This window comes from Gavia stellata, chromosome 10, assembly GCF_030936135.1.
Source record: "Gavia stellata isolate bGavSte3 chromosome 10, bGavSte3.hap2, whole genome shotgun sequence".
NCBI lineage: Eukaryota > Metazoa > Chordata > Aves > Gaviiformes > Gaviidae > Gavia > Gavia stellata.
The window spans coordinates 1,217,719-1,242,229 of NC_082603.1; the positions used below are offsets into that span (position 1 = coordinate 1,217,719).

At 36.8% G+C, this 24,511-nt stretch overlaps 1 protein-coding gene across 2 annotated transcripts in view; it reads left to right on the plus strand.

The window, feature by feature from the left end:
* Positions 1 to 24,511, plus strand: part of BRINP3 (BMP/retinoic acid inducible neural specific 3) — a 208,011-nt gene that overhangs the window by 116,908 nt on the left and 66,592 nt on the right. For both annotated transcript variants that reach the window (XM_059822127.1, XM_059822128.1), the window contains 2 exons: positions 429 to 619; positions 22,131 to 22,236. In XM_059822127.1, coding sequence (XP_059678110.1) covers positions 429 to 619; positions 22,131 to 22,236 — 297 coding nt within the window. The remainder of the gene's footprint in view (positions 1 to 428; positions 620 to 22,130; positions 22,237 to 24,511) is intronic.

Here is a 24,511-nt window from a genome sequence, read left to right on the forward strand (position 1 = left end):
AGTGGTTTCATTTTCTTTTACACTAACACTAGATACTAAAAAATGAAGGTATTAAGCAACCTTGCAAATAAACACATCTTACACATGATTTAAATTGAATGTCTACAGAATATCTCTATATTGTTGGTAAACAGGAGTTAGTATAGCAGAGTTATCCCCAGTGTCACTGCATTTTAGGCATAAATGTGTCCTATTGTATAGTTATTATTCATATGAGGTACAAAAAAAAAAAAAAAAAAAAAATACCCAGAATAGTATCTGTTGTCCATGTGCTTGGGCACTGAATATCTACATGTGCCACCAGGGAGGGATATTTAAACTTTAGGCAACAGCTAGGGAAAACTTTGGCTTGCCACCTTATTTCTGGCAAAACGAGACTTGCAGAAGACATCACTGATAAATGCTGTGGTTTCTGTTTCCCTGCTCAGGAGAGGAGTCACTCACAATTTTTGTGGACAAACGGAAGCTGAGCAAGAGGTCAGAAGGAAGTGATCCCAGCACGAACAGCTCTGCAGTGACTCTGGAGACCCTGCACCAGCTTGCAGCCTCCTACTTCATTGACAGGGACAGCACACTGCGCCGACTCCACCACATCCAGATTGCCTCCACTGCCATAAAGGTAGGGGAAGTCCTCTAGGACCAACCTGCAGACATGTTGCCAGATTCACTAGCTGCTTCTCAGGAGAAATGTGGTTTGATTAGTAAAAAAAGATTTGGTAGCAAAACAATAATTTTTGTTCTAAACTTTTTTACCTTCATTGATAATGAAGAGTCTAGTTTAGAAGAAGGTCTAACTCACTAAAGGTATTACTCTTGATGAGTGATCCAGAATTTGAATGATACCGATGGCCCTTATAGAAGTGTTTGATCATTGAGCAATCTGCTTTACATGCATGCTCAGCAACTGCATTTATAGGCAGACTTATATCTGTGTACGGGTGCATACAGTTCCCTCATACTTCTTTTCTTCTTTCTTTTCCTTCTTTTTTTTTCAAACACAGTTACTGTACTCCTGTGACTGAAACTTTTTTTTTTTTAATTTTTTTTTAACTGACCTTTGGAACAATTTGGAGCTCTTGGTTCTGCATTTTTTGGAGGCACGTCTTATTTTCTGTTAGGAACTTCTTTTAGTACAGTTTGTCAGTCAAAGTATCCTGCCTGCTGAGTGCTGTAGGTCACTCATAGCACTGGAGAATGCTTGGCTAAGATCAGTGCCCTGGCAGGTATTATATAAAGCAACAACTCTTCTTGTGAGCAGCTCTCTAGCCTAATGTTGCTTGTTTGAAATAACCTCTCTCAGTCCATTTCCAGCATAGAAAAGCAAATAAAATTTTAACTTGCAGTTGAAGATGCATTAATTATGAAGCTTTTAATGTAAGATGTGATTTAGAATCCGTTCTGCTCATTGGATCTTTCCCCCGGTAACTAAGGTCTTCATTGAATACTATCTGAAAGCCAACTACAGTTTCCAACTACCTTAGCTGTTACTCGAGTAAATATAAATTTACCTCCTTGGGGTTATCAGGGCCTTTACAGTGAGAAGAATACAACCAGAATTTGTGGCTCGGCAGCACCTCTTCAGTTTGGCTGCTGGTATATGGAGGATATTGCTGCTGTCCCATCTGTCACGGGCTGGTGGCACGGCAGCTAACCCCAGCTCGGAGCTGGTCATCTGCAGGTGCAGGATGGTGTTTGGCAGTTCAGGCAGCACAGCTGAAAATGCAGCAGAACCAACACAGAGTCCGATCTCATCTGAGGGCTGCCCATCGGATCACGCAGTCTTGCTGCAGACCATCGTACTACCCATCCCTCTGGGCTGACTTATCTTCATAATCTCATTGTTTATTATGTAGAGGCACAGCAACCTTTAAAACTAGGCTCCTTCCGTCCAACCACATGCAAAACTTTCCTTCTGTGTTAAGATAATTTATGGCTGAAACCAGTGGTAGCTGAAGTGGTAGAACATAGAAATGTAGAGACAAAACAGTGTCTGAAAGAAATTTCTCCTTTCTGTTCACTGAATTATTTCTAAAGCACATTTCTGTCATAATGCAGAATTCAGCCCTGCTTGCTAACAATTTACGTAATGAACCTTCTGCATGTCCAAACACTACAAAATGACTAAGTTTTCTTTCCACCCCCTCGCTGAGATGGATACAAATGCAAGCTGTGGTCCATCAGCAAATCTGATTTGGTTAATTGAGTGCAGGGGTCTCTAGAAAATGGTTCTCACATCAGATGCAACAGTGCTGATACGCCAAACCCTCGCTTTATAGCTTGCTTTCATTGAGAGACTGGGAGCATTTGCATTACAAATTTCTATTGTCAGAACATTTAACTGAATAAAAAACGTGTTTCTGTTGAAAACTAGGAACACAAAAGCAGGCAGGGAAGGCATTTTTTTTATTCTCTCCCCACACAGATTTTTGAAACACTGCTGTTTTTAAATTGGGAAACCATCAAATAAAGTTCCAGATCCATGGTGTAAACAGCGTATTTCAAGATTATCTATTAAAACATATATACTGGCATCTGAGTTATTTAGACCACAGGCTTTCCCTAGAGCTGCCGAGCCAGATGTCTGTGTTCCAACAGATCACCTTGAGGGCTGATCTGGGAGAAGTGACACCCTGGGGGACCTGAGGACCAGGGTGGCCATCAGCCAACTTTGTGCCTTCCCCTCCTGGGCTGCTCCAGGGAGGAGAGGGAACCCAGTGCTTTTTACACCAGCAAGCTACTGGGCGGCTTTTTAAGTCACAGCACCTTCTTGTCTGGCTTGCTCACGGCAGCTCTGCTCCAAGCCCTCCTCTGCACCAGAGATCGAACTGGGGATTTGCAAAGGGAGTCCAGGAAAAGCTCTCTCAGCTTACCATAACACCCTTCTGACCAGCATCAAAGAAATCCAATAGAAAGGTGTTGGAACGTGGTTTAGAAATCCCTGAAATTCTGAATTTATAGTAGAAGTTTTCCAAGTGATACACAATCATTTTTTGATCGCTGACTAGTTAACAACAACAACAAAAAATGTTCCGAATCTATTTAGTATTTGATACTATCATTTTTTTATTCACTCTCAGATAGCAGTTCTGTGTCTTAAAACAGAATTTGAGTGTACATATAACTTCATTTCACTGAAAAGAAAAAAACAAAAAGGATAGTTGTCTTTTGAACAGTTTGCTTTCCCTTTCTTTTTTGTCAGTCAATTTTATTTACAATTTGGATGGCTTTTTAATAGGCAGACTACTAGACTCTACCATACTAGCAGAGTTGTTTTTATTGTAGGAAGAGAGAACTGAGAGTATTAATAATGTTTCGTATAACTCATACTCTTACTAGGAAGAACTTAACTAACCTTTTGGGAATGTGTATCTGAATAAACCAAAAAAATACATTATTTGGAACATGCAAGGCTTAAAGCACAAATCAAAAGACATGATCTTTGCAGATAAATCATAACACTTCAGTGCACAAATAAGCTCTGCCACAAAGGTGTTCCTGGAGTTTTGGACTTTGAAACAAACAGGAATCATTTGATAATATTCACTTGTTCGCTTGTTTGTTTGTTTTTCACGTGTCCTGTGACTATCGGCAATCCGAAACTGCAGTAGCAGTTAGAAACAACTTTGCACAACTATTTGTACAACCATGTATTTGCTGTTTGTAGCATTCTGAGATGGCTATCCTGATGGCTGTGACACCCCTAAAATTATTATTTGAGAAGAGAGATTAAAAAGACACTTTCCTGCCTTCAAAAACACCAACAAACAAACAAAGCCAGCAGTTTTCATTCCTTTTGGTTCCAAAATCAGTATAAGCCTCCCTTTTCAGGTTAGACTAGGTCACTCATCACACCTCTTTTTTTCTATAGTTGTACCTGCAAAAAATGCATGTTTTCTCTTAAAAAGCAAAAGCATAATACTTACAAACAACATGATGTGTCTCCTAAACAAGTTACTACAATAATTCTGTGCCCTTTCTTGTGTTTCTTCTTTTCTCCTGACTTACCTGTCTTTTAGGCTCTCGGCTTTGGGGAGGGAGGAATTTTCTTTTTGGATGCATTGTAAGTTGGTAACACATCAGTAAGGTTTAATGATCATTTAGCAACAAAAATGTAATAATAACATTATGGGAAGAAATATTATCTCGTCTACAGGAACATGAAGCAGCAAGAAAAAACCTAAGCATGCACTAGTAGAGAGGGTCTTGATACTACCTTAAAAGCACCACTGAGAATGAATTTATCTAGGACAGGAAAGAGGATGAGCATTTAACAGAGCTACAGCAGTGCTCAGTCTTATGCTAGGATAGCAATAAGCAGCTCACCCGTTCACAAACTGGGGCTGTGTCTAGGTTTGACCATTCAGTTCTTAATATTCCCAGCTTCTTCCTCTAGTGCTTCCTTAATAGATTAAGGTCTAAGGTCTTTACAGATGGGACATGGAGAGGGATCCATTAAGTCTCTTGAGTTACAGACCCAAATCAATAATAGATCAAATATGAGGTGAGAATGGCCAAGCTCAACCAGCTTTCTGGGGGAAAAAAAAAAAATCATCAGCAATAAATATCTGTTTACCCAAATTCTAAGAATTTCTCTTTGGAAAGCAACATATAATGAAACATTTTTCTCCCGTACGTAATTAAAACAATTAATACTTGAGCATTTCTTATATTCTTCATTCAAATTCATTGAGATACACAATAGCTGAATTTTTTTCTTACAAGTCTTGATACATTATTTTGTGGGACTTATGCAGGAAGATAAGATTTTGATAACTTTTATAATTAAGCTTTTCTATCAAAAAACTAAGCTATGTCACAGAGAAAGGAAAGCGTTAAGAAGGGGGAAGTGAGAATTAATATTAAAGTCTTCATGTGTAATTCTTATTTATCTAGTAAAAACTATACCATTCAGAGCAAAATCTGTTAATGTGCAGCACGAGGAAAGGAATGGAAGAGATGTATTTGATGAATCAAGTTTATTAATCAAATTTGTAATCAGGTTTGTTAGCTGTGACATAATTATCCTTAAAAATAACATAAGCACAACTGATTGAGGCTTTGCATTAATCACATAGACAATACAGTGTTTATTCCACATTATAAAAGGTAAAATCACCATGTCACAACATTTTCCACCTGGAAATTAAATGTCCATGGGAGCTACCCAGAGCCTATATCAATATTTAACTTATTTAAAAGTCCCTGATACATACATTCTTTCAATATTATTTTAAAGCATGCATTTTAGTGTAAGTGGTTAGGTTCATATGCTAAATCAACAGTTTGCAGCCTCAAGGGCCTCATTGGAAACTCACCAAGAGCCTGAGGGCTGCATCTAATTTGCATATACATTTGCATGAATGCACATCCTGTTGTGTTTGAAATATTACAGATCCAACATTACTTCCTTTGCATGCTCCTTTTAGAAGCTTTTTCCTATGAAAATTTCTCTTCAGATGCACTGATGGCTGTTAGCTCTCCCTATTAACATCCCTATTAGGATGATGGGGTATGCTCTCCTCTTGTTTAATAAAATCCTCTACAGTCGTGGAAGCAGAATACAAATAAAGTCAGCAAATGTTCTTCTTTTCCTGTGTGGTATCTTTAATAAGCAATATTCTCAGCTCTTCCAACTCGGCGCTGTTCTCGCTTCTAATTTGCACCTATTGAAGAACTAACCATAGCTGGAGGCTCAGGGGAAGGTGAAATGACCTCAGACCTAGGACTATGCAATGACCCTAATCCATATGACTGACCTCTTTCCTTTGCTGATTGATGGATGGTGTAAACAGGACATGAAGGTTACGAGTTACTTTAGCATCTACTGTGATTCTGGCAACATGTCCAGTCATTGCCCATTGGCAGAATGACCTGGGTGTACTACACTGAGATCGTGCATCCATACTCTTAACAACTAATTAGGAGACTTTTTCAATGGTGGGTAGATGGGAGAGGGCTGTGCATAGTACTTCTAGATTTCATGATGCTTTCTGAATCTAATGCACTTGGGAGACAGAAGTATACTCCTGCTCAAATGACCCCGATTCGTGTTCGCTAGAAGCCGTAATCCCACCACCGTCACTAATGAACCTCTGCACTAAGTCCAAACAATTGTGAGAACACATAAGAAATACATTGGTCACACAGTAAATTAAATATTATTGAATACTCTCACTGCACTCTGCAAAAGGATAAACACAGTTATGTTAGGCAAGTATAACATTGTCGGTCAATAAAGTGAGGCTGTTACAGCAGCTGTCTTTCTGAGGATATCTTCTTCCATTCCAGAATACATTTGCTTTCAAGGGAGTTGGGGCAGGTGAATACAGTGTAGGTGTTATCTTAGGGTCCAACAGCTGTGGGACAGCCACAGTGCAACAAAAGAACAGGAGGCAACAGAAGAACAGATGCATAAATTGAATTTTCCACCAGCTATTTACAGCCAGATTACAGCCCATTTATTCCATCTGAGTGAGGAAGAATAAACATCCTTGAGAATGTGCCCTCTGATTTCAATTAAATTTTATTGTGCAATTTGCTTTTTTCTTCCCCCAAAACACTTTTTTTGCTATGAGAGATTTAAGCACTTTTGTTGCCTCTGAAAACTCTCGATTACAAATAGTTTATAAGAACAGGGCTCTATTGTGATGGTAAATATATCTGATTATCTATAATTAACCCATGAATGACTCATGGTGGGCTGTTAGAGAGGAAACTTAAGTGTAATGAAATTAGCTTCTCACTCAAAACTCAGACTGAAATCCAGACCATTTTTTTTGTTTCTTTGTTTTGTCTGAAAAAGCTTCTTTGCTTCATTTTTTTTTCTTTCATACCTCATACTTGAATGTGTTTTTCTGTGGATTCAAGTAATTGCTGTAATCAAAAGTAGAAATGCTGAAATACTATAAAGCCTTGTGCTTTTGTCAGATTTCTGGCAAATTCTAAATGTAGATAGTTTTCAGAGTTTTGTATAAACAGTCAAACTTCTGAAGCTTTTGAAATCCGGATCTTGAACCCTTCTTGCCCTCACTTTCCCTGTTCAGTTTGTGGACAGGATTTAAGACTGTATAGCTCAGAAACCTTGTAAATGACCAAAACTTGGGAAGCTCAAAAAATTGTACCCAGCAGGAGCTTTAAGTTGTAAAATCACAATTAGAAACATTGGGCTAGAAAGTTCCCTAATATCAGTTATTTGTTGATTCCGTTGAAGAAATTAAATAGTAAATGTAAGTTTAATTAAACAAACCTAAGGAACTGAAAGCCAGAAATTATTGTCCCTTTTCAAAAATTTGTGGCTTCCCCATTGTGTAGGTATGGTGACATTACTTAAGCGTGTCAAGGAAATGCCACAGCACAGATTTTCAAGGACAAGTATTGTTCAGGTCCATTATGAAATTCCAAGTTCTCCACTACCTTGGGAGATCAGGCTGCCTTCATACAAGACCAAAGCTAGCAATTTTTCAAAGAGGGAGTTAAAAATTAAGAATTTCAGGAAATATATAGAAATTGTGCTCCCAAATTTTTGTCTTGATGTGGTAAACTGCCATGAAATTTTTGTAAGAATTAAATACTTTTGCAGGTTACTTTGAAAATCTCACTCATTATTAAAAGCTTCACAAAATCAGCTTGCTATTTATATGGTTAGGCATGGATTTTTAAATTTAAACTCGGGTCATTATCTGATCTTACCAGAGGAACTGGGACCTGCAGTTAGGCATCTAGCTTCCATTACATTTTGGGCATCACCTACCTGTTAAGGGTCTTTCAGTAATCTGAATTTAACTGTGGATTTGGATAGGCATGTTTAGACAGCTGGAATCAAAATGCTGACATTCTGGTCTTTGAGCCTGGCTAAGCCATGCCACAAAGCACGGCACAGAGGCCACGTGCTAGTACACCATGTGCTAACACCAATAAAACGCTGAAACACAAGACATGACCTGAAAGCTATACCACAATGCTGTGTCCAGACAAATACACTGTGATTCTCAACGGGATTTATTTGCTCAGGAGCAGCCCTGAACTTCCACAGCTATGTTGCTTCTTTTTCTGAAACTAGACCAATCTCAGGCAGCTACGATGTCTCTGTACCACGTTCTACTGTGCAGCACAGGATTTGTGTTTGTCTCTTTATAAAATTGAAATACATGAGTTTTCATGCATTTATGACTGGGAGCTGTGGAGATCTTTGGATCAAATTCACCATAGGTATAACGAAGTCTTGTGACTGCTACGTGTGGACCATTAACTAATTCCAAGAATACACCAAGTGTAAAGGTTAGGGATTTATTTCCATATCTTATTCAAGAATTTAAGGTGATAATATTATAAACAACCTTAATTCATTCGGACAGTCGAGTTTTAATTAAATTGAAACTCCAGGGCTCCGTTCCCTAAAAGGTAATGTAGAGGTCAGCTCTTCAGCTGGTGTAAAACAGCACAATTCCTTTGAGAATCTGGCCCTCGCTATTTGAGCGAGTGAGAGAAAAGGGAAAAAAAAAGGACCAGCAAGTTAGTGCAATAACATGTTTTACTAAACACTCTCAGAATGCATACTCAGCAACATAATTGACACAATACATCACAGCAGCTGCAGCATGACACTCGTAAAAGGATGTGGTTTAGCAGCCTCTCATACACACTACACTGTCTCATTATATTTTCAGCAATGTGCATAGAGGAGTAATGAGTGCAAGAAGTTATAACATCACCAGCTAGTTGGTAACACAGCATGAAATGCTTTCAAAGCAACAAAATAGCACATAATAGAGATGCTAGGATATGCATTTTGGAAAGACTTTAGATAACTATTTTTCACTTTAAAAAAAAAACACAACACAAAACAACATCAAAAAAGGATAGACCATATGACATGGTAGACCACAATAAATTGAAGGACTCTGTTATATCAGTTATGTAGTTTAGTGAAGAAAGAAGGGTAAAAAAACCTCCAAGAAAATAAAGACTGTCAAACCCTAAGCAGGTTATAAATATACATATGTAAACAAGAGACCTTAACAGCACTAACAGAACACTTGCCATCACAGTTGTCAAAAACCTATAAACAATTCATACTACAGTTCCTTAAATGTTTCATATTCTTTCTTTTTTTCCTTAAAAAATGAAGCTAAAGTAAATAAACCCAGAAAGCAGAGAAGGTTTTTAATATTGAGAGTTCCGCAATGAACATAATGAACAATGCAGTTAAAGCAGAACATTCCAGCACTACTTTGGAGGCACTTAGATTTGTATGGATTGTAATTTGGTCTTTATTCTGGCTGTGCAGTGGTTTGTTTATGGGCTGAGAAACTCACTTCAGCACTCTCAGTGTTCTCCACTCTCTAATTGACAGCTACAGCCTGTCAGCAGGTCAGAAAATGTCAAGCAAGGACTATAAAATTCACAGAATATCTCCCTACCTCTGAACCCTAAGAAATACGAGATAGCATGTATCAACAATGTGTATGAACACAAAGGTCAGATTAGGAAGAATATCTCAGGGTAATAGAGACACAGCGTCAGAAGAAATAAGCTTAGCGAATAATAAAAGGCTGTTGAAATTTTTCAGTGTTCATATTATTTTTCCTATGGAATTTATATGGATAATACATTTTCACATGTTTTGCTGTTACAGATTATGATCCAAACTGCAATAATCCTCTTCAATCTATTAATTTAATGGTACAAAACACCCCTGAATATATCCTTCATTTGAGAATCCTTTAGAGGTAACTGATTCTGAGAGTGACATCATTGCTGTCTTCTGCAGCTCACCATTATTTCTACCTGTAGGGCTTCACAGAGCACTTCAGCAGGATTTACATTTCTAACAGCAAAACTATAATTCAGTCTCTAACAAGATAACGTTTATAAAGCCTGTATATGCTCTGGCAGAAGGTGGGTTTAAGAAAGGTTTCATTATTCATCCAGATGACTTTCTATACTATTGAGTGATAACTATAGTGGTTTTAGATCTTTAACGTCTGAAACGTTGGTAGTTTCATTGCTGTTCTACAGACTTTGTTGCTGAATCAGGTATCCAAAATAAAAGTGTTTCTAATTTTGCATGGTGAGATTCTGACCTTATGCGATGAATAAACTCCACTGAAGTCAAGAAAGTTTCTTCACATGCATATTGATATCATTGAGATCAGGGTTTTCTCCATTCAACCTCAACCATCGTCTTCCTAATTTATCAAACTATTATTCATTATCTCTCTCTAGATTACCCAAATTAACCTTCTTATTCCCAAGGAATAGTTAATACATTTCATGGCCTTTCAGGTATCTGCAGTATTCTTCCTTTGATTTTTGTTAAAAGTAAAATAAAAATTTTAAAAAAAAAGTAAAAAAAAATTTAAAAGAACTATAGTGTCACAGTTATGTTAGCTCATAATGTTCCAACAGTTATAATAATTCCACTAAATAGAGGATAGTGGTATACAGTCTTCTATATAGTATGTAGATTTATAAGAAAATATAATTGTATCTTCTCCGGGAGTACCTAGAGCCTTGAAAATGAAAACCCATTCCATGTTTTTCCTTCAACTTTTCATGAAATCCTTAATGTGTAAAAATAAGTGATGATAAAATGTTGCAGATAATAGAGAAAATGGTTTGAAGAGGACCATTACAATATTTTTTCTGTCATGTTTTGGTCTATATAAGTAAACCTTATTCTTAGTCCAGTTTTCTGTTTGAAAAATGGCATTCACAGCAATACTGAGCCACACATATCATTGTAAGAAATAAATACCCTATGCTCCTTTAAGCATAGCAATTTATATACTTGGCTAAAGTATAACTATAAAATGTGTGGGTCTGCTTTTCTTTTTTTTTTTTTAGGATATGCAAGAGGACCAAAGCATTATGATTTAAATCTATGTTTGAAAATTTTCATTTGGTCATAAAGACCAATCTATTAAAAATAATCCTGTAGAAAGGAGTTGGTATATTGCACAAGCAGAAAGGTAAAGTATCATACTGTTTTTTTTCTTGAGGTGAAAGACAAAGGCATTTCACTTGTTGAACTCCACAGATCAGGAAGTTACAATGCTAAAGAGACAATAAGGAAAGTTACTTAAGATAATTGAATCAAGTTAATCAACAACTTTGGTGTTGGTTTACCCTGGGCAGGATCTGTCCTTCCTTGGTGAAAATATAGAAAGCTGGCAAGTCTATAGTGTATGATATAAAGAGTCATATACTACTATCAGAATGTAGTAGCTTAGAAAGTATTGTGCACTTCATACAAGCAAAATGTTCTAATAAGTAAGAAGACATGAAAAAAATATACAGTGCCATATATGAATTTCATGCAAACGTTTACATGTATAAGACCTGTAACTCAAAAAGCAACTCGTGTCAAAGGGGTTTTCACCTACCATATCATGAAAGGATCTGGATACTTAGATAGCTCTAGAAATCTTCTAAATTATGTGGTAGTCTACACGGAAACAAATCAAAACCTGCCGGTAGTAGAATTCCTTTCAATTCTGAGCAGAACAAAGGCTTTCCACTTCCATGGGACTCCACAGTACTAATAATAAGCGTTACTCTCTTTTAATTTGTTTCCTCCATTTTCTTCTGAACTTGCCTCTTTCCCTAGATTCTCATGCTCATAGGAACTCTAGCTCTCTCTTTTTCTATTTTTCGCTTGAAGAAATGTGCTTGCATGATTGGATGATACAGATGATTAAAGAATGATACATCATTCTTTACCCTTAGGTGTTATCTCATCTATGTCAGATCAGAAAGAAATGAATAAAACAAGCCCTTGGACAAGATTCTATATTCTAAACATTTTTTGCCGAAATTGTATCAGTGCAAGATCCTTAAGAGGACACATTCATGTATGGCCTAATGAACAGGCCTTGATATTTGATAGGTCTTTCTATTCCCATGAATCAGGATGATTTGAACGATTTTCCAGCTAGGCACAGCAGTCTCTCTGGATAACATTGCCCTTGGAGCCTAATTCTAAGAGCAGTCTTCTGTACATTAAAAATTCTCTTTTTGTCTAGTTCATGAAATAAGAATATTGAGAACCGCTCAGTTATTAGCCAAAACTTTCCAAAGAGCAGTCAGTTTGTTCATTTGTGAATCTTTATAGTGAATGAGTTAAGGTCTAATAGCAGAGTTTGATGAAACATGCTCAATGTCTTGTGCCAGAGGTATTTTCACCTGTCAAAACCAGGGAAACCCCCATGGTGCAAATCCACAATGTTCCACTAAATTAAACAGTGATTTACACTGGGGAGGGTCTGGTCTTTCTTGATGAAAATACAGGATTTTAGTATGTCTATAGGAATTTTCCATCAAGCTGTCAAGACGGCTTTTTTGTTTGAATTCTTTGTTTCAACTTTGTAAGGGTCTTTATTACTGTAAGTTTACAGAAATACTTGAGTAGCATTTGATATGTTTGCAGTTATGAGTATTTTTATTATTTAATCAAACTCAGTAAACTTATGAATCCAGTTTTACTTTTGTTCTTCTAAGTAAAACATTGAACTCTGATTTGAAGTTTCCACCTCCAGATGTGAAGTGCAATTTTGGACAGAGAGAGACACTCTATCTTTTCTTCTCTATCACTTTTTGTGTGTTCCTTAGAACTTTAAGGAATATAATGAAAATATAGTTTGGTACCTACACCTTCCCAGTTCTCATTCACTAAAGGCATTTTCTACAGTCTTCAGACTTTTGAGTGTTTGACATTAAAAGTTTCTATATTTAAGGGTGGGTATAACCAAAACCATCACAGACCTTATGCTACAGGGTTCTTCACTTGACTTGTGCGTATTTGACAGGACTTAAGTGTAAAAGAAATGGTGTTTTTTCCATTTATTTTGACAGATCAAATCTGAAAGATCAGACTGTATACAGAACACAACTACCATCTCTCATTTCCAATAAATTTTGACTGAAATGAGAAACCTGGATTCAGTCCTCCTTTCTGATCTATAGCAGAAACACAACAGAATTATCTGGAATACAACTGGTCTCAGTAGGAATAAAAAGGGGAATTTATTCTGTTTTGGTAAATGTGTTAGGAGCTTATGGTTTATTTTTAACCAAGCATTTTTCTTTCATATGGTTCTCCACTTGCAAATTTCTTTCCTTCCTCTTGCCTTGCCTTTCCCAATCATTTTTTTAATCTAGAATAGTGCTCGTTATCACAGCGGCAAGTTTTCTGTAAAAATTGCTACCTGAAAAGTAATTTTTGATTATATACATTGAATTAATTATTACAATAATTCTTTGGTTCATAGTAGACAGTTTTAGGTAGAACTGTGTGAATATTTGTATCTTAAATATACCTTCAGATTTGGTGTATTTACCCTCACCTCGGGCTTGCAGCAAGTTCACCTAACATAGAAAGCTAATATCCCAAATAAACTGCCTCCTTTCCCAGTCGCTCTTCCCTGGTGCTTCCTCAACTACTTCTGTCTGAAACCAGCCTGTAAATGTTGATGGTTCTGCATTCCAGACTAGCAGCTGGAATAGAAATAGGGACTCTCTGGGATACTTGTTTTGCTATGAGTAATTTCCATATGAAGATGAAACACGGTAAATGAGGACCAATTTTATTCTTTTCTGACCACTGGGGTTTAAACTACTGTAGACAAGCCCTGAAATGTTTCCTTAACATTCAGCACTACAGTGAATTCAGAAGTAGTCTGGATGACAGAAGTCAAAATGCTACTAAGATTTCCTACATCTCACAAGTCAAGTCCTCAAAACTGCGTGGATGATCTAAAAGCCGTGGCTCATTTATCAAAGTAAGCACCCAGCACTCTTGAACCTTGCAATGAGTTCCTGAGTGCTTACATTATGTACTTTGATTATGAGCATTGCTCCTTTAGCTCACTTAAATGATTCAGAAAACATCAGCAAACGTGTATGCTTCAGAAGAGATTCAACACTAAGTCCTTTGTGGTTTACTATTCTTTAGCTAATTTGAGATTGGTCCTTGATGGGAGTTTCAAGTGCAATTGCAGATAAATATTTGAAGATGCTTTTTCCTACCACATAATATTTAACGAGCGACATATACGTTTAGTTTAAAAGGTAAGTGCCAGAGATTTGATTTCTGAATCCGAAGTCTGTTATAATTTATCCAGTGAACAAGTGTGCCAATCCTATTTGCCTATTTTGAATAGGAATCATATCATCTGTAGGCATGTACTATACCTGATATACATATTTACTCCAGCAAAATTTGGAATCAGATTCCAGTCTCAGATGTTCTTTCCATGTCTTTTCATAAGTTCATGGGATTTAAAGGCTGAAGATTTGCTTTCACCACAGATGAAGCTACAAGACAGTAATGGAATAGAATAATCAATCAAAGTTATAGAGCAATATACCTAAACTAGTCATGTAACACTGAGGAGGCATCCATACGAAATGAAGTTTAGAGCTTCAGTAGAAAGTTGCTTTTCTTCTCTAAGACAAATTTAGTCAAGTGTTTCCCTTTAGTATGAACATCTGAGAGGGATTTAATGATGAAATTATAGACAGTTGTAATTGTTAACTCTGTAGGTAGTTCAGATATCCTTCAGATATGCAGGAAAACACATGAAAACCAGTAGCATAAAAATAAGAGTTTTACAAAACTATGAATTGAGAGTTGGCAGTACCAATGAGACAGAAAGGGCAAATGTGTTACAGTCATTTACCAGAGGGAATAAATGGGAGGGAAATAATGAGGATACAGCCTAAAAATAAATCTGTAAAAACATATATGTGACCCGGGCAGAGAGCAAGCCAGCAGACATGCACGTTATGGACAGTAATGTGATTTCTTTTGAGAGGTTAGAATGACAGCCCCATAAGGGGTAGTTTGACTGGAGTATGGTAAAATAAAGTGGACACAGCAAAATGTCCTGCTGCAGATGCCACAGTAAGTGAGGTGGAGAGTGTTAGGAATTGTGCTACGGACAGCAAAAATAAATTAGTAGTTTACATGCATTCCAGGAGAGGAAATACAAGATCTGGAAAGAGCTTAAATTATTAAGATTTTAGAGGTATTACTGAAGAGACTATTGCAACCAAGTTTTAGAATTGCACAGAATATATAATCATAGGTAGAATCTCCATGGAAAATCTGGTTCTTAATTAACCTGCCCTTATCACTTTCATTTTTGAGCTTACAGACTTTAAATCCTTTTTATATTATTTTTAGGTCCTAATGTTAACCTTGAACACTTATTTTTTCTTTAGCACAAGTTATTCTTATTTTTCTCTTAAAATATAATATATATATAATTTTTAAAACTGACCACATTAAAGGTAAAATGTTTCCAAAGTATCCAAAGATATTTTTATATTGACCTAGACTTTATATTTCCTGTCACATCACAAAGAAAAAGAACATTTTAACTTTTTACTTGGATTCAGGAAGGACTATATTTTTTTTATTCACACTTTCCCAACCTAAGAAAATTATTTTCCATTCAACTGCAGTATTGTTATGACTAATAATATCTGTGAGTCTTATAAATAGCCAAATTGTGCCATCTTCTTGAAACTAATGGGGACACAGTGAAAAATCCCAGTAGCCTCAGCATTGCATATTGGAACTGGGCCAAGAAGATATAAATGCTATTCCTAATACTCTTGGGAAGTCCTTGCATGGGATTTTGCAGCTGGGCTATGTAGGTAGATAGTCTCCCTTTACAGTATGTGGCCCAAGATTTCTTTGGAGCTTTTTGTCTTTTATATAGTAATGGAATTATGTTTGGAAAAGGATGGAGGGTTCAGAATTGGGCGTTACTTCAGTAACCTTCTTTGCTTTTGCTTTCTGCAGACACCTTGATATTTTTATGAACATGAAATATTATTTTAATTTCTATCTGTGCTGTCCTCTTTTTCTCTAATTTTAACTTTTAAACAAATTATATAGATTTCATTTATTGTTTGCTGCTCAGCTGTCTCTTTAGGCAATAAAAGTCATGAAAAAATAATATTAGTATTCATTTAAGTAAGTAAGATGTGGGCAAGCAGAGGTATCTAAATGTAAACTGAAACAAAATACTCAGCTTTTATTATGATTTTGATAAGTCTATTACTTCTCCACAAGAGAACTTCGCTCTTATCTATTCTTCAAGATTAATTAAAAGACATAACTTGTTCTGTCTGAGAGAATGCCTGTCCTTATTCTCTGTAGAAGGCTGATGCACCCTTGATTTCTGAAAGTGCAGGAAATAAAGGCTCTGGTGCTGCTGCTCCGACTGGTTTGCCAAGAGCCTTATTTCCCGCAAACTTCCCTGTTGCTTTACATAAAGATGCATGGGAACATGGCATCTCACATGCAGTGGATTTAAAACGTCCTTGAAAAATGAAAATTGTGGATCCGATGCCAGAACTGTCAATGCTGCCAGTGATTTCAGCTGGGGTAAATCATCACTTTCAATTTCCATAGCCTCAGGAGTGTTGCCCAGTCTGAAGAGTCGGAGTTACAGAACAGCATAAGGAGTAATCAGTTCCTCCTCCCTCCCTGACCCCTATCGCGAGTATCTTAGAAGTTAGTTCAACCTATATATGTTCCCTGCCAGCTGAGAGCTGAGGCATTCCTGACAGTCTTGGTTTCTTGTCTAATTTTCCTGTGGCACAGCATAGATTCAAAGACTCGTTTCGATGTTCTTGTGGATTCTCCTGGAATTTACAGATAATAAATTGCTCTCTGAGATAGCGGGGAATAGACTTGAACAGACAGGTGATTGCTCCCTATCAGATGAAACTAAACAGCCTTAAAAAATCATGGTATTTTTAAAGAATGTAACAACAGAGCAGAATTCAAATACTCTGAGTTCATTTGCAATTCCTAGAATATTCTGATTTCTGACGTATTTTATGCTTTATGTGGGGATAATACATTTCAAGTTCATTGTTGCTGTAATGTAGTAGTCTAGTTCACAGTAAATTCCTGGGAGCGTAGAAACAAAGGAGAGGGAATGGAGGGATTACACTGATCTCTTGGGAAGCTTCATTGCTGCACTCAGTGAAATTGAAAGTCGTCTCCTTGCCCAAAAACTTGAAAGAAGTCCTTATTCCACTTCTAATGACGTTAATGAAATTTTTTCAATTTATTTCATTTGCAGAAAGATCAAGATTACTGTTTCTGTTCCATCTTACAACAGCAGATGATAAAAAAAAATGATGGGAGTGATTCCAGGTCTCCTGAGTTAGTGGGCTCTTCAAATTAAAAAGTCAGTCCTATGCTATCAACACTGCTGCTAGAAAATGCCTTGAAAATGTTACATGCCTATAAGGTATTTCTTTAGAATGCTGGCAATTAAAAAAAAATTAAAAACATTAATCCAACCCCTGACATTGTGGGTGCTGTTGGTTTGTCTATACCTCCTTCAGAAATGTTCATCTCGCTGGTAGCATAAGTGTCAGCGTTTGGAACATTCAGATTTGATTTATTTTAATTACACACTAATTAGTGGGAGTCTTTTAATATGCTCAGTGACACAAGTAGGACAGCAGAGCAGCAACTATTGTGTGGTAAAGGAAAGTGCTGAAGGAAAGGTGCTTTTCTGAAAAACTGTCGAGCCTGGGGGAAAAAAATAAAAAGTAAGTTGGCAGGAGAGCCACTTCTAAATAGAAAGTACATTTAGTTCCTATTCATTTGATCAACTTTTTTTTAGGTGAAATGAGCACTGACTGCAGCATGTGCAGGGATGACAATGTCTAGGAACCTGGGCTGGAAGACAAGTCCTGAAGGTGAGGTTGATAGGAGAGTCATACAGGAGAATCCTAAAGGCTTCAGGTTTCCCCTCCCTCCGTACTTTTGCCCATTCTTCTGTCTGCACCGATCATTCAAAAGAGACCTTCTTCCATGAGTAGTCATGTATAGATGATGAATTTGCTCTCAATCATTATTTTAATGTTTAAAATATTAAAGAGGTTTATACGAATAGGAATGCAGCTGCCTATTTTGACGTGACTAGCATTGTCTCATTCTCCTTTGTGTTGGCTTAGTTATCTTCCTTAGAAGCCAAATACATTTTTAAAGAGTCTTGCTGAAGAGGGCAGTCCTTTATGCAAGACAGAACACTACCTCTGCATGGGCATACAGTTAGGAATATTAGCTATGTGCATTTAAAAGGACGTACCAGGAACAAAATCTCTACAGAAATATAGTCCCCTTTTATTAGGAAAGCCTTCTATAAGCTTAATTATCATGGACAAAAAAAGCACAGTTTTCCAGGGAAATACTACCCACTGATATCACAAGAATTCAGCCCTGCTTAAGTGCTAGGAGGTATGTTCTCAGTGCACTTATAGTCGGGTCGTTATCACCATGGTTATGAGATTTAACTGACTGAAAACTGTAGGCATTTGTCTCATTAATGCCAAATGTTATAGTTTATTTCTGGGAACTGAAAACCCTGCTGCCCAGGGAAACCTGTTCTGTGATAATCGCTGAAAACAAGGCACTTGAGAATAGCCTGCCTGGTTCATGTCAGATGGTTTCACACATATTTTGTTATTGGTTCTTAGGGGGTTTTGGTTATTTAATAACTTTGTTCTGTGGTATTTGGCTTTGTGAGTTAGCATTCTTTATGGACTGCAGACCTAGCTCTTAAAAAACAAGCATGGGGTTATGATGCTCTTTGCTCATATGCAGTTGCTTCTAGACTATGCCAACATCTTAGCATACTCTTTGCATTTACATTTTACTTTTCCCTCTCCTGTTTTTGGTTTATCTTTTATTGTACACTTTCAGACGAAACACTTTTCAGCTGTGATCTTGGGACTGAATACAGTCACACTTCTCTGCTTGGAAGATAATTAAAGAAGTGCCATTGCCTTTCCAATTTTGTTTCTATTGTTCCTGAAACAGAAAATGCAAAATTATCAGTGATTTCAGTAATACTTGGATCAAACCAGAATTAATACATTTGGACCTTTTTTTTCCCCTATGTAGTCTGCTTTGTTACCAAAATTGTGTACCCAAAAATCAAATCTTTGCTTTTGATCAGAAAATTTGACAGAAATTTGAGGTTTTCATTTATCAACTACTCAATAGTTTTCTTCTGATTTACAATCTTCATAGAGTAGGATTTGTACAGAGTATAAAAAACATGTATAACTATGTCGCTTTGACCTCTGACTAGAAGTGTTATCCATGGAAAGTTGGAGTTTGGATGATTTTTTTCTGCTTTAGTCTTTCTTTGTTATATATTGGGACTATACATTTTGATTTTCTTCTTGCAATGTATTTTGTGTTCAGAAGCTAAGAGTACCAGAGCAAAAGAGTTGACAGAGGAAGGCTAGGGTACTTGAAAAGTAAAAGAATCAATAATACAAATATATAGATTTGAGTGAAAACATAATGTCTGGAGAAGGGTCTTATCTATTGCTCTATTTGTAAAGTATTATTTATTATTGTTATTATTAGAACAATATTTTATTGCTTTCCTATAACAATCATGAGTGTCTGTAAGTCATCTCAAAATCTAACCACGCTCAGTTTTGTTCATATATACAGTTTTCATTAGAATCAGTGGATTTATATAACCAGTTTCTAAAAAAGAAGTCAAAAAAGCCATTTAATGATGATTTTTCCCCATTCTGCCTCTTGGCACACCTAAATACACCAAGTGCTACCACTCCCATAATCAAAACCGTGGTAGTTTCTATCTATGCCTTGCATAATCCAAATGACAAATGAAGGTCATGAACAAAAAGGGACACAAGAATCACAAAGCTACTTACTAACCTTCCTTGGTTTGTGATTTCAGCAGGCATAAGAATAGTAGGAGTGGATAGGAATGGTAAAATTGGGTTTATAGTTTCTACATTTCATATAACTTTATGAAGCTGCATAGACTTAAACAGAAATGGTTGAAAAGAATAATAATGATGTACAAAACAAAACAACACTAAAATAAATGGCTCTTTAAGAAAAGAACTGCATAGATAAATGCTGAGCATAATCTGTCAGAACTTGGATAAAACTCGTAACAACATTCACCCCTCTTTTTTTGCCTTCTGGCTATTTATCTTATGTAATGTAGGTGACTGTCTTTGTTATTGTATAAACAGATTAGGGTTCTGTATATGGGCTAGGGGTACTACAGAAAAATGAGATTTTAGAATGGAATTTTAGATCATTTGTTGGGGGAGGGAGAGGATTGTAGGATCACAGGTAAATCAAAATTGTCATTCCAGCCATGTCCAAGCCAAATCTGATGCCTATGCAAGAGTCTTTCTGCTGATTCAGGATGATTAAGCAAAAAACACGAGAAGTCTGGCCCTGGCATAAATATTAAAGACTGCCAAATGTGTGCAGGGAAGAGACATCCTGACTCCGTCTCATTTCCTTGCGCAGCTGGCACTCTGCTAACAGGTTTGGCTGAAGCCAGTTCTGTGTGTCCTCTCCACGGGCTGCTGGCTTTGCAAAGGGTCTCCTTCTCCGCTCTCGGGAACACTAGTTCAAAGTGACGGAAAAGTGCCAACAGCTTGGAATAGCTTAAGATTTTGTATTTACTTTGCGAAAGTGCAAGAGATCTTGGAAAATGTGGTATCTTAGTGGTTTCAAGAGTAGCATGATCCAGCTGCAGCCACCCACACATGCTGGTAGTAGCACAGACTGTAAGAGAGCCAGGCAATCCTAAGCAACATGAACATTCATGGATTATTTTAGAAAACCTTCATATTCCTTTCAAAACACACTGTTAAAATAGCAAGCTTCCTTCTGTTTGTAAGAATTAATGTTAACTCTCTGTTTGCATGGCAGTCGGTGGCTCAGTGGAGGTGTGTATTTTGGAAATGAGCTCCTTGCCCCTGTAATTTAGGCTTATTCTCCAGGAGATGCAGAGCAGAATACAATACCTGAAGTAACAGAAAATAGAAATGGTTATATTCAAAACTGAGGCAGATCACCAAATAAGGGTAAATACGGACATAACCTCTAAGACACCAAAAGGAAGAGAGCTAAGAAGTTCCAGGGTAGTGGCTGGGAGCAGTTTGGGAGGGGGTATGATAGAGGAATTAGTTGTACTTTGGCAGTAAAGGAGACTGGGACGATATCCCATGGCCAGCATTTCCTGCTATGGCTCTGTTTGTATTACTTTTATTCCAATTTCGCTTTCTTCTTTCTGCCTAGTCTTGGTATAAAGGAGAAGGAACTACAAAATCATGAATTTTCTACAGTACCCCATCCAGTTTAAAAAAAGTGAGATGATGGTATACCCGTCTGTCCTAAGGGTTTGGGTTTTTTCCTTGACTCCCTATACAGATAAAAAAAAACCCAAGCCCGAGGCTGTGCCTAGTCTGCCCTCTGGGCATCACAGCAGCACTTCAAAAGCTGCAGTGCTTCACTGGTGAGAAACTGCATTAGAACCCTTTTTTTGGCTTAGGATGACATTTAAAAAATAAATTAGCCTTATAATGATTTTGTTCACACTTAAGAATTATCTGTAATATTCCATTGTCGTCTTTTTTTTTTTTTTTTTATTTACTCATTTAACTAACTGCCTGTTACCAAGCACAATCCTCAACCGTTAAGCCAGAGCTCTACTTGTGGCAATTCTGTTTTGATTAATTTAGCTGTAGTTTGATTCTGCGGTCATGGATTCAGTGATTAGAATAGGCAGGTTGTCTAGAGTTTTGTGGCTATTCTTATCTTGGGCCTTTTTCTGATGAAAAATATCCCATCGCTACCACCATTATAAATACAGCTCATAAAAGGTTTTTACTTCTGAATCCTGCTGTGCTACACAAGAAAAGTCAAAGTTTTTTCCGTGGTTTCAACAAGGAGGTTCCATGTACACAAGTTTCCTCAGTGAAAATCACAGCCCTCATTTTTATGAACGACTTTCATTAAACTTGTTCTAATTCCAATAGCTATGAAGAAATAAATCATCTTTAGACTGTTGGTCGGCTAAAGTATTTGCAAGGATTCTCTGCAATAGAACTAGCACTCCCTGAAGTTTGTGGTACGGGTAAAACATTTGCAGTCATACTTTTCATAATTAAAATGAGCTATTTCACCTTAATTAAGTCTGAAATATATCACCAGCTGAATTAAAGGGAAACTTTAGGAAATGAGCTTCTGAACTCCTCAGTCTGTTTTGAATAATACAGCAAATGCTTTTCCATTCCCTTACCATCAGGTAACAGAAACGCGGACTGGTCCTCTTGGCTGCAGTAACTATGACAACCTAGATTCTGTCAGCTCTGTTCTGGTTCAGAGTCCTGAAAATAAGATTCAGTTGCAAGGTATGTAGGTGCAATTTTATTAATTTGTTTTGGAACGGGATGACATTTATCACACTATTTGTTTTTCTTTCTTCCACCTCATAAAAGGTCATTTTCCTAATTTTTTTTTTCTGTGTGCCATAAGTACATTCTGGACAAAGTGAAGGAAATGTCAGTAACTCATGTTGCCTTTGAAATGGAAACAATTTCTGTACACATCAGAAAATAATTTGAATAATGCTGTTAACATTTTACAGCCCTATTTAGCAGCCACTTGCACACCTTTTAAACAGCCTGAATTCACTCAGATTCCACCAAGCAGGGAATGACATTTCGTATGCTCAGCCTGCTTTGCACATACTGAGTAGTATCTTATACCTCATGCAGTCGTCCCGCTGAAATGAATGGAGTCACCGGAGGAGCAGGATATAGATTTTTGAAGACTCTAAATAATGAAGAGGCCAAAGGCTCCTCTTGGGAATTTTAAGAAAACCTGGAAGGTTAGACATCTCACGCATTAGAAAAATAACAGTAATTATATATTTAAAAAAAAAAAAAAAAGAAAAAAGAGAGAGAAGAAAGGGAAAGGGAAAGGGAAAGGGAGAAAGAAAGAGAAAGAAAGAGAAAGAAAGAGAGAGAAAGAGAAAGGAGAAGGAAAAGGAGAAGGAGAAGGAAAAGGAAAAGAAGGAAAAGGAAAAGGAAAAGGAAAAAAGGAGAAGGAAAAGGAGAAAGAGAAGGAAAGGAAAAAGCAAAAGAAAAGGAACAAGAAAAAGAAAAGGAAATGGAAAAGGAAATGGAAAAGGAAAAGGAAAGGGAAAAGGGGCATCATTTCTAATTAATTTTTTGTTAATTCCAGTAGAGGTATTTCCCAACCTGCATATTAGGTACATAAACATTTTTGAAAAGTCACCCTCTAGGGCATTAGGCCCTTAATAATTGCTTTTTTCAGTTGCACAAATGTAGCAAGAACAACTTACTATTATTACTATGAAAACAGACTAAATTGTCTTTAATTTATGTACTTGTGTATACCTCTGTGTATATGCAACAAGAGAAGAATACAGTTCTTAATTTTCAGTTACAGGCAACTGCACAATTATTTCCAGTTTTAAAACTTTTCCATATTGGTTCATGAATCAGTTGGACATAGAGAGTGAAGTTGTTGCTGATTATTAAGAATGGCTGTCAGGGAAAGATTATCTTCCTGTTTAAAACATCCATGTGGGGTTTTTTCCTTTTCCTTTCTCTCTCCCCAGCATAGGTTAAAAGCCATAAAATCATACAATGATTTCAGAGACAATATATATTTTTTCAAAAAGAACTTGTCATTTCCACTGGGATGCAATGAAATGTTTCCAGAAATAATTTGTGATTTTTAATGGTCTCCAGCATACGCACGATGTTTGTCAGTTAAAATTTGGGAAATAATCTTTGCATCCCTCAGACAGTGGTTTGACACATACTATTGGATTGGCATTATGAGAAATATATTATCAGAACTGTGTAAACGATTTCATACTTATCATGGAAGAATTGAAAAAGGCTCAAGTTTGTTTATCTGGGCTTTCGTTTCCTTTCACAATTTCAAGGCTTTTCACAAGTATACAAGCACATCAAAAGGCTTACTCAGAGTTTTACAAATTTTGATGTGAGGTAGAAGAAAGCACAGACAGACCTGGTTTTAGCAATTATGATATGACTTTTGACTGGGAAGGGTTATGAAATTACTGTGGCAGCTATCATTTTCACATACCTAAAAATAAGGGATAAATCTCTATGAAATTGTCCAAGTGCCCATGCAGAAGAAGCCTACATCACAAATAACCAATCCATATGCTGAGAAATTACTTGGCTCACAAATAAACTCTGCTGGTTCCAGAGAGATTATTTTTGTCACAGAAAATAACAACAAATAATAAATAAACATTTATAATGTACTTTGCAGTGGTTTTTTGATTGGTTGATTACTAACGTAGCTAGAGTGACTGATAGCTAGGTAGTTAAAATGCTTCTATATAAAATACTTGTTCCCATCATTGGGGTCATGTAAACAATGGTCAAAATTTTTGCACAAGTAAGTCTAAATTTCTGGTCACAAATATTCTGAATTTTTGATTCACCTGCTCTGTGGTTCTGATATATCAATGTGACACACTTTTGCAAGGTCTCTGCATGCCATGGCAGGGTAAAGGGTGAAAACACTTTGCAAAGGGATTTGTGACATAACAGGAGTTTTTAGAGACACCATGGGGACTAGTTTGCACCCTTTCTCCATGCTAGATCTTTAGTAGATTTA